The 10,197-nt window shown below is 51.0% G+C and overlaps 2 protein-coding genes across 5 annotated transcripts in view; one reads left to right on the top strand and one right to left on the bottom strand.

The window, feature by feature from the left end:
* Window positions 1–313: 313 nt before the first annotated feature.
* Window positions 314–6,682, bottom strand: FTSJ3 (FtsJ homolog 3 (E. coli)). Its single transcript, XM_006886287.1, has 21 exons — window positions 6,616–6,682; window positions 6,354–6,459; window positions 6,031–6,077; window positions 5,821–5,900; window positions 4,788–4,887; window positions 4,506–4,700; window positions 4,320–4,435; window positions 4,134–4,238; window positions 3,948–4,048; window positions 3,682–3,762; window positions 3,438–3,590; window positions 3,157–3,292; window positions 2,149–2,330; window positions 1,905–2,019; window positions 1,535–1,827; window positions 1,446–1,448; window positions 1,226–1,305; window positions 1,035–1,134; window positions 754–937; window positions 587–681; window positions 314–506 (listed from the first exon to the last, which is right to left on the bottom strand). The coding sequence occupies exons 1-21, from the start codon at window positions 6,680–6,682 to the stop codon at window positions 314–316; spliced, it is 2,532 nt and encodes an 843-aa protein (XP_006886349.1).
* PSMC5 (proteasome (prosome, macropain) 26S subunit, ATPase, 5) overlaps window positions 5,671–10,197 on the top strand; it is a 9,142-nt gene continuing 4,615 nt past the window's right edge. Inside the window, exons 1-3 of one of the 4 annotated variants that reach the window (XM_006886291.1) lie at window positions 6,591–6,599; window positions 7,216–7,239; window positions 7,730–7,801. In XM_006886291.1, the coding sequence (XP_006886353.1) occupies window positions 7,216–7,239; window positions 7,730–7,801 (96 nt within the window). In that variant the 5' untranslated portion in view covers window positions 6,591–6,599. Of the gene's footprint in view, window positions 5,680–6,590; window positions 6,600–7,158; window positions 7,240–7,547; window positions 7,572–7,729; window positions 7,802–10,197 lie in introns of those variants that run through there. The other 3 variants (XM_006886290.1, XM_006886288.1, XM_006886289.1) reach the window with 3 other exon arrangements.

Genomic DNA, 10,197 nt, shown 5'->3' with positions numbered 1-10,197 from the left:
AGTAAATGCTTTACTACTGGGACCTGTGGATTGTTTGTTATTTCAATTGCCATGCTTAGTTAAAAAATATTTAGAACAGTGTGACACAGAAAACACGTAGAATGTAACTTTTTATTAAGAGGAACACTTGGGGTCCACTTGCCCAGTAATAGATTACAAAGGCCATCCCATCCAGTGCTCTCTATTCATGGAAGGACTGGCGATGCGATAAAACGCAATGGGAGGCGAGAGTACCCCCCACTGACTGTCTTCAGACAGGTGAAGCACGGGCAGGACTGAGCTTGCGCCAGAGCTGGAAACTCTAGATCATTCCTCACTTTCGCTTTTGTTTTTTCTTCTGCACCTTCCGTTGCTGGGCTCTTTGATCCTTCTTCATCCTTGAGTCCACCACCTTGAAATGCCCTCTGACTCCAACTGGCCGGTGCACTTTCCGGCCAACGCCCTTTTTGGCTACAACATAGGTGACCTGGCGTTTCTCCTTGCCAAGCCCAGCCTTCTTGTAGAGACTAGAATGGAAGAAACAGGTTGGAGGCTTTTCTTGCTCTCTGACCCCATTCATCCTTGTGGCTACCCTCTCCCCAGTTACCTTCGCAGCTGTGCGACCTTCTCCCGCTCAGAGATGTCCACTGTGTTCACCACAGCTTCTGCTTTCTTCTTGGTTTGCTCCAGTCTCTTCAGCATCTGTGAAAGTGTTTTCCATCAGGTGACCTCATCCCTGGTCCTTCCACCCTGATCTCAGGCACCATCACTTACCCTGCGTTTCTTCCTGGCCTTCGCCTCAGCCACTTTCTTGATGGGGCGTGCGTTGATTTCCCGCCAGCGTTTTCGGTAATGTTCTACGTCTTTCTTGTCAACAGGCAACTGCTTTATCCTGTGCTGCTTTTCTTCCTGCACAAACCATTCTGGAAGCTCTCCCTCTTCCTCATTAAATGTGTACCTATGGCAGAGAACATGACACTTGGAACCAGGGGCCTTGGTAAAAAAGGATGTCACTACTACCCCACGGGCTGCTCCTGCTTCTCTGAACCCCTTACCGATTGAAGGAGTTGTCTATGAGGTCTCGCTTGGCCTTTTTAGAAGAAGCAATAATGGCACCTAAAGCAAGGCCTTCAGGGTCCAGTATCCTGTATCTGACTAGAAAGGGAAGGGGGGAAAAATATAGTGGCTCCCACAGCAGAAAATTCCATTGTCTCCTCTCCCATTCAACCAGGAAAGCAGCTCTTACGTGGGTCCTCAATAGGCACAACTTCAAAACCATCATCAGCCTCGGCTCCCCGGCTCCGCTTCTTCCCTCGGCGTGGTTCCCTAAAACAGCAGCAGAGGTGAGGTATAAGCAGCGAGTTGTCCACCACTCCCAGGCCCCTTAAGACCATACCATCTGCCTCAACCCTGGTTCCTACTAAAAACCACTGGGGAAACCCCTGCTGCCCAGGCTGAACCAAGACCAGCTAAATGAGGGTGATGGGTAAAACTTGGCAGAAACAGTTTTCTGCTTTTTACTACTTGTCATCCCTTTGCCATCAGCTGCACTCACCTCTCTTCATCCTCACTGCTACTGCTGTCACTCTCTGAGCTGTCATCTTCCCGTCCAGGGGTAGTGGTGGCCTGTGCCCCTGGGAGAGAGTCTATCCTTGAAGAAGCTTCTGTCTCCTTAGGGGACTCATCTTGGCACTGGGGAGACACTTTCTCAGTCTTCAAACTTGAAGGCTTCTGTGCTTGTGGCTGTGGCTGCTGCTCTTGTCCCTTTCGACGACTCTCATACAACAGCTGGGCCTGACCGATCTCCAGGGCTTCATCAGCATCATCCTCAATCCCATTGAAGCCCTCCTGTAATTGGGGGGATCTTGAGCTTCCCTTCTCAGGGAATGCCAGTTCCCTAACCTGTCCCATCTTGCACTTCCTACCTTTGAGAACCACAAGGTGGCTTGCTCTTCCTGCAGAACTGCTTTTTCCTCTAAAGGGACCAGCAGTGGATTCTCTTCCTCCTCATTATCATCATCTGCTTCAACAGACTGCACACTGTGGACCCAAAAACAGTGATGCGGACCCTGTGCCCTCCCCGGCAGCACGTGCCAGTTCAGCATCAGGACATCAGCTGAGGCTGTCAGGATTAGATTACTCTTGCCACCCAACAGGCTGTCCACTCACCACTTTTGGTCCTTTCGACCCTGCTGGCCTTCACCTCTGGCCAGCTCTTCTGGATCCAGGTCACTATCCAAAGAGGAATCGTCTTCATCCTCGGCATCTGACACATAGATGTCATCCCTTGGCAGTTCAGACAGAAAAGTGTCTGCAGCGCTCATATCCCCTTGTGTGATTTCTGATAACAACTGAAATGTAAAATAAAAGGCCAAGGATACTGAATGAGTGTGTTCACTATCTTGGATGATCTCCACCGAAACAGTATCCGTTTATATTTACTGGTAAGGACACTTAGGCCAAGAGAGGTGACTCTGACTCTAGGCTGTAACCTAGGTAACTAGGCTGAGTAAAGAAGCCCAGACAGCATAAAGCTGACAGTCTTGTTCAACTGAAGCCTTCTAGAATTTGGCAGCAGGGCACGGAGTAAAATCAACTCAAGAACTGTTTCCAAGGAAAAGCAAGAGCTTGTAACCTAGGAGCCCAGGTTGGATCTACTACACTCTACATGTGCACAGAACACCTCTTGATTCTGATATGCTAGTTCCACAGAAATCCATTTAAACCCACTGCCAATGACTCACTTCTAACTTGTAGCAGCACCACATGTTTAAGAGAGCTGTTCCTTTGGGGTTCCCCAGCTGTAGTCTTTACAGAGCACAGCACTGGACCTTGTTCCACAGTGAAGCATAAAACCAAACCCATCGCCACGAAGTTGAGTCACTCACAGTGACTACTGGTTTGCAAGGCAAGGCTAGGGGGTTTGAACTACCAACCTTTGGTAAGCACCCTAACACATTATGCCCTATGCCAATAGGCTCCTCCAACCTAAATCTTAATTTCATCATTGTAGATGTACAGTTCCATGCTGTGAACACACAAAAATTCTTTTTCACCCTTTAGTCCCTCCTTACCAAGTCATGCTGTAAAGACAGCAATCAACCTGGAATCATCCACCCACCTTCAGCCCCCACATCTAATTCACTGAACTCCCATCTGCCCTTAGCCACACCCCACCTGGTGGCCACGGATGGTGCGAAGGGAGAACATGCCAGTCTCTCCCTCATCTGCGATGGAAACCCCAGGCAGATCCATCTTCAGCTCTACACGCTCTCTCTGCTTTCTCTGCTCACGGAGTAGCTTCTTTTTTTTCCTGAGGGGATGGGGTTATGGGATTGAACCTTCATCGTGTCCAGCTCAGAAGGTTCCCAGTCCAACTCCTCCAGGCTCCTCTTCTCTCTTCACACATCGAGGGGCCCTGGAGGGTGTTCCCCAAGCTCCTTTCCTGTTCCCCTTACCTCTTCAGCTCTGCTACCTCCTGTGCCTTCATCTCTGCCAGAGTCTGATTCAGCTGTTCCTCCTCCTCCTCTTCCTCGTCTTTGGAGGGCTGCCTCATGGTGCCAGTTGTTGACTTGTCCTCCTCACTCTCTTCCTCCTCTCCAGAGCTGAGGCTGACGGAACAATCCAAGGAGTTTGATTATTTTCTCAGATGCTCTCCCCTCCGGACACCCTGTCAACACCCAACTGCTTTGGTCCCTTCACCTGATGTCCAGTGCCTTTGCTTGCTCTTTCAACTTCTTGGCCACATGTCGCCGAAGCTTTGTTCTCCAGTTCAGGAGGGACCTGCTCCAAAAAATGTCATCACCGATCTATAGTCTCCTTTTGTCTCTGCCCTCTTGTATGTCCCAACCCAGATTTTAGGTTTGAACCACATAAACTACAGGGTTCTGGCCCCCACCCCAAACACAGCAGTATGCTCTTCTTAAAGATGCAATACAGTGACTCTTAAAGGCACACCCGTCCCAAACCTGAGCTCCTTTCGCCCCAACACTTTTATATCCTGACAGCATGCCCGGATGTCCTCAGTGGTGGCTGGGTGCTGTGCCAACTCATCATCATCTAGTGTGATCTGTGAGGGGAGGGGAAGTCAGGAGAGACTCATAGGCCATATTTCTGGGGCTCCTTTGTAACCCGCCTCCAGCCTGGAGACCCACCTCGCTGGCTTTGGAGAGGAAGTCAACTGGGTTTGCAGCTCGCAGGAAATCCGTGACGGAAAGCCGGTGATAGAGAGTGAGGTCACCCTCAGCGTAGCCCTCAGCCTTTGGGAAGAGTAAAGATGGTAAGCCCTCTATGCACGTGTCTGTAGGACCCCCCCCGAACTCCAGGACCCACAAACATACTTTTGGCTTCTTCTTAGTCACCAACTCAGTAACAGTCTTGGCTTGAACCTCAACCTCCTTGAAGGCAAATTTGGGGTCAAAGAATTTACTGTCAATCTTGTCAGGAGCCAGGAATCCTAAGATAAGATGTATATTAGGAGTATGCTTTCAGAGCAAGTTGGCAGAGTCAAAAGAAGTGATGCTTACCCTGGCAGACTACAAAGATCTCGGCCGACTCGTGACGCGAGGCTTGGGGCTTAGTGGCCTGGACATGGCGAAACAATTGCTGGAAGATCCACAGTAGGGGTTGATAGTCACGTGAGCGGAAAACCTTCGTGATGAATGAGCCACCACGAGCCAGAAAATCACAGGCCAAACGCAGAGCCATCAGTGTCAGATGGGCTGTGGAACAGAGTCAGTCAGCTGAAGGCCTCCTGCAAGCTGCAAGGCCATGACCCATCCCCACACCCCTCTCTCCTCCTTACACACCTTGTGAATAGGCATCGTGGACCCAGCTAGCTCCAACGTTGGGTGCCCCATCATTGAGCACAACATCAACTTTCCAGGTTTTCAGTTCTTTCCTCAAGGCCTATCAAAGGAGAAAGATTGCGGCAATAACCACTGGAATGGCTAAAAATGGAGCTTCTGGTTCAGTCATTAAGTACCTACCAAAGGCCATGTTCCTGTACCAGCACAAGTATAAAACACAGAACTAAAACGATTCATCTGTCTTCAGAAAGCTACTATCTCATTATAGCTCCACTGGAAAAGATTTGACCGATGAAGGTCTCTGCCCTTTAACCAACTCTAAGCACCTACTCTTTTTTTTTTTTTACAGAGGTTTTGGATTTCCATTCATTCATTGCCGCAATTTTCTCCCTTCCCACCCCTCCCCACCAGCTCGCTTCCCCTTCCGAAAAGAGAGAAAGAAGAAAAAAAAAATTCCTTCATTAGTATACAATTCCCACGTCCCTTCCCCCCAACCCCCACCCCGAGTACACTTCTCTATGCAACCTTAATTCTGGATTCCTGTGCTAACCATAATACTCAACCATATATCACTTCTAATCTGTTCTTTCCCTCATCTGTTTCAATACAATATACATAATTTATCCAGTTTTTTCTGTCATACCCCCACCCTGATGTCAGATCCATTCTACAACAGTGGCACCATGCAGTATTTGTCCCTTTGTGACTGAGATATTTCACTCAGCATAATGTCCTCCAGGGTCACCCACTTTGAATAATATTGCATGAGTTCCTTGTTTTTCAATGCTGGGTAGTATTCCATTGTGTGGATATACCACAGCTTCTCTATCCATTTGTTTGTTGATGGGCCCTTAGGCTTAAGCACTACTCTTATAAACAAAGAATGGAAAGGGTACTGGAAATACCTACGCTTTTATCACACAGACACACTGTGATATTCAAAGCATGGTTAAGTAAAAAAATCCTTATCTTGTCTCTCTGAATAGAAGAACAAGAGTATCTACATGTAAAGGCGAGACAAAGCTCCTATTACCTGTCGGCAGCGGTCTGTCGTGATGTCCTCCTGCAGCGTCACCACGTTGGGGAGAGGCTTGATTGGAACCAGGTCCACTCCTGGAAGAAATCCATACAGAAGATTCCAAAGAGTTTCTCAAGCAGGGAAGGGAGCAGTGTAAGACAAGTTCCATACCTCATACTTTTGTGCCCTTTTAGGGACAAACTGCGGAAACAACTTCACACTCACCCACAATGAGACTGGACACAGGCATGAACTTGGCAGCCACTTGCAACCTGTAAACAAGATTTTTAAAACAGCTCTTCACCCCCTATTCCATGCCCTTGCACCCCTGCCATGTAATCTGTCACCCATAGTGTTAGGAGTCCCAGCTAAATGAAGTGACCAGAACGTGTCATGGTGTAGACCCTCCAGGTCCATTGCTCTGCAATGCAGGCCACCGAGGTTTACAAGAGCCTTATGCCGTGGTGACAAAAAGAGGGGCGGCGTTTGCGGGTGGGAGTCCGTCCTCCTCTCCCTCCCGGTGCACGGCTGGAACTGATGCCACATACCATCCCCCCGGGGCGGCACACAGGTCCAGCAGGGCTCGAGCTTTCTGTAGGAACTGGAAGCGGCGATTGAGCTGGATCAGCTTGAAAGCAGCGCGGGAGCGATAACCTGGCGACGCAGCAAACCGAGTTTACCGAGCACTTTACCATCAGGACTTCTCACCACCCCTCCCTGCAAACGAACCCACTCTCTGGGAAGGAGGGCGATGACCCCAAGAGTGGTGGCCCGCTAGTTTGCCCGCTGATCGCGTAAACGCTGGCTCACCAGTCTCCTTTGCCAAGTGATAGAACTTGTCCCGCCGGCTCTTCCCGATTTTTCCCTTCTTCCCCATGGCGGAGTGGGGGAATGTCGCTCAGTCCGAGGTGAAAGTGGGTGGTTGGGACGTCTCTGCCCGCTTTCCACTCCTTTCAACAGTCACACTCCGAGACGCCTCCGCGACCCCACAGCCGCCACCTCGCTCTCGACTCGTTTTCACACCAGCAGCTGGCACATGTGGCGCACACGCACTTCCGCTTCCGCCCCTTGAGGCTCCAGAACTAAGCTTTCCGCCATTTGCAAAGTGGTAATAAAGTTTCTATAAACTCCACGCCCAGGTAGTTTACATGGAAATCTGGGACAAGAGGGCGAAGTCCATGACTTGCGCACAAAACTTCCAGAGAGCAACGTCTGGGAGTCTTTCCTGCCTGCTCCTCTCCTCCCAAAACTCCTCCTAAATCCAGTAACCACCCTCTCTCCATGGCCGCCGCGGTGAGGCCGCGGCTTCCGCACGCCCCGCCCCTTGACCCGGAAGTCTTTTCTGCCCTCTGCTCCGGGCTTTCGCGGCCCGGCGGCTCAGAGCCCGGCGGTCCCGGCTGAAGAGGGAAGATGGCGCTGGACGGACCAGAGCAGGTACGGCGGCGCCAGCGCGGGGACCGGGACCCGGGCGGGCGTAAGGAGCGGTGGGGAGCCGGCCGCGGCCGAATGGACAGGCTGGGTGGGCACAGCCCAGGCCGGGCCCTGCTGAGACCGGATCTGCTGTGTCAGCGCGGCCCACCGTGAGTCAGGGCAGGGCCGCGGCCGGAGCGCTAGGTGTCCGCCGAGCGCGGGGAGCGGGGAGCGGGCCGCCCGCGGGTAGAAGGGGGCCGAGGCGCCTGGCCTTCCTGCTGCTTCGGTTTAAAGTTCCAGCACTTGACAGCCCCGAACGCTTCTGACCTCTCGGGTCTCCTAGAAGCTCCGTTGAGGCGGGCGGCGGAGGGTCAGAAGGGATGGCCGAGGCCTCAGCTCCCAGGCTTGGACTCCGGAGGCCAGGGTCTTGTTCTGCCGAACGCCGTGCTAAGCTTTGTGCTGAAGCGCCTGTGGATGTGCAGGCTGCTGCTCAGTAATTCCGCTGTGTCTTTAGATGGAGCTGGAAGAGGGGAAGGCAGGCAGTGGACTCCGCCAGTACTACCTGTCCAAGATTGAAGAACTGCAGGTGCGAGAGGGTCCCAGGCCGAGGGGGAGGGTCCCCGGCTGGGCGGGAGGGTCCTCAGCGGGGCGGGAGGGTCCCAGGCCGAGCAAGAGGGTCCCTGGCCGAGCGGGAGGGGACCCCGCTGCCCAAACCCACCAGCAAGTCGTTGGGGCTCGTAGCAATCCTCCCTCGTGTGTCCGGGGCTCCAGGGCGTTGTGGAAGGAGAGACAGGCTGGTGGACTCGAACCGGCGACCTCTCAGCAGCCTGCTCCATTGGGCTCTGTAGTCTACTCTATAGGTACTCTTGGCCGGAGTGAGGGTGACACAGTCGATGAGTAAGGCAGGGCTCCGTCCAGTTTCCAGGGTTGGTGTGAGCTGTCGAGGATTGGAAAGCGCCTGGCCACCACCACTGGGACTCCTTGCCATACACAGCCGTGTGATTGCTTACTTTTGGGGTGTGAAGCATGTTGTTGTTGTTAAGCGCCCTCGAATCGCAGGCGACTCATAGAGACCCTATGAAGGACTTCGGTGTCTCTCATCCTCTCTCCAGATTCATAGGGTTTCCGGAGGCAAGCTATTGTGGAAGTGGATGCCACTCCTTCTTCCAAGCTTGTTTTAATGGGGGAGCTCCACCCCACTCTGTCGCATTGGGTAGCCAGTCGACACATTTGACACACCAGTGTCACAGTGTTCAGCCTCACAGCAACCACAAGTGAACGCAGGACGGCAACTTGTACACCAGGGCTGTACGACCTAGAGGAGTGTCTGAACAAAAACAATGAAAGACAGGCCCAAGGGCAGCGGATTGAAAGTCACCCACCTTTGGCTTGGTAGCATTGCTTTCTGTCCACTGGGCCAGCTGATCTCTCTATGTTGTTGATATTATTGCTGTTAAGTGCCATCGAGTCGCAGGTGATTCCTAGCAACCCTATGAAGGAAAGTCCTCAATGCTTGGGTGTCTCTCATCCTCTCTCCAGGTTCATAGGGTTTCGGAGGCAAGCTATTATGGAAGTGGATGCCACTCCTGCTTCCAAGCTTGTTTTAATCGGGGAGATCCACCCCACTCTCTGTTCGCATTGGGTAGCCAGTCATGATGCGTGGAGCATGAGGCTTTGTTTCTTTGGTGGTGGTGGTGGTGGTGGTGGTTTTAGAAAAGTGAACCTAGAGGGAATGATGACAGGCCAACAATGCAAGGTATATGAAGCTAATGTCCCCTACGCAGCTCAAGGCTCACCAGTTTGAACGTAATCAGCATTCAGTTCATCTTTGGTATTTAAATGCTTGTATAAAAGGTTCTTATCACTGAAGGCTATTCTTTTTGGAAGGGGCCCATGAGTGTCTTAGTAAAGAATATAGACTCAGAAGGCAAGACTTCTCAGCCTCCCTTAGCCACTGCCAGCAAAGTCAGTTCTGACTCCAGTACAGGGCAGTAGGACTGCTCTCTGGGGTTTCCAAGGCTGTAAATCTATGAGAGCAGACTTCCACTTCTTTCTTAGTTAGAAGCTGGTAGGTTCAAACCACCATTCGGTTTGCAGCCTACCACTTAACCCACTGCACCACTATAGTTCCTCAGAAAATAATAAAAGTAAAACGAGGGTGTGCAGGAGGACATCATTTAGGACTCTGGGTTGTGTTCAGCCCATGGGACCAAGTGGAAATGAAAATCCTAAAGAGGGAGCTAGAACCATAGAGACAAGAACCAATAATAATGCTGTAGTAATACAGGTAGGAGGAAAACCACAAGGACTTTCTGAACTCGGGCTGTTTCATTTCCCATTTAAATAAATGCTCTTAGGCATGAGTTGCTTTGGTTCCTAACACATTGCTGTAAATGACAGCTATAGCCGTCCCACACATTTTAATTAAAAAAAGAACTTCATTCTTATAAAGTGTACTAATGCATTTGTTAATTATTCAGTAATACATAAAAAAATTATAATATTCGAGATAACATATCCATTGCTTTTTTGTGCTGTCGAGAGTTTTCATGGAAAAACTGACAAAAATGTGATAATTCTCACATCCAAATATACGACTGACGCTCAATTGTATATGGCAGTCATAAACAATTGGGGGGGGGGGAGTGTTTCTAAGCACGTCATGGAGACAGGACACATCCCTGGCGTACACCCTTCCCAAATTTGAACCATGCAGTGTTGCCCTGCTCTGTTCTGACTACTGCCTCTTGGTCCAAGTACAGGTTTCGCGTTGTTGTTGTTGTTACGTGCTGTCGAGTCACTTGTGACTCATAGCGACCCTATGTACAACAGCCCTAAACCGTGCTCTATCCTGTGCCAATCTCATTGCCCCCGACACACCCATCCCGAGTACCCCAGTCACTGAATCAATCCACCTCATAGAGGGTCTTCCCCTCCTGCGCTGTCCCCCCACTCTACCCAGCATGATGCCCCTCTCTAAAG

The sequence above is a fragment of the Elephantulus edwardii genome, unplaced genomic scaffold (genome assembly GCF_000299155.1).
Source record: "Elephantulus edwardii isolate Elephantulus edwardi_28Jun2011 unplaced genomic scaffold, EleEdw1.0 scaffold00048, whole genome shotgun sequence".
In the NCBI taxonomy this organism is placed as follows: Eukaryota; Metazoa; Chordata; class Mammalia; order Macroscelidea; family Macroscelididae; genus Elephantulus; species Elephantulus edwardii.
This window is presented reverse-complemented; position numbering and strand designations above follow the sequence as displayed.

Coding starts and splice junctions, on each gene's coding strand:
- FTSJ3 (XM_006886287.1), bottom strand. CDS start 6,682: ATGGGGAAGAAGGGAAAAATCGGGAAGAGCCGGCGGGACAAGTTCTAT. Junction 4,436..4,505: donor GATCTTTGTAGTCTGCCAGG/GTAAGCATCACT, acceptor ATCTTATCTTAG/GATTCCTGGCTCCTGACAAG. Junction 1,828..1,904: donor CCACCTTGTGGTTCTCAAAG/GTAGGAAGTGCA, acceptor CCCCAATTACAG/GAGGGCTTCAATGGGATTGA.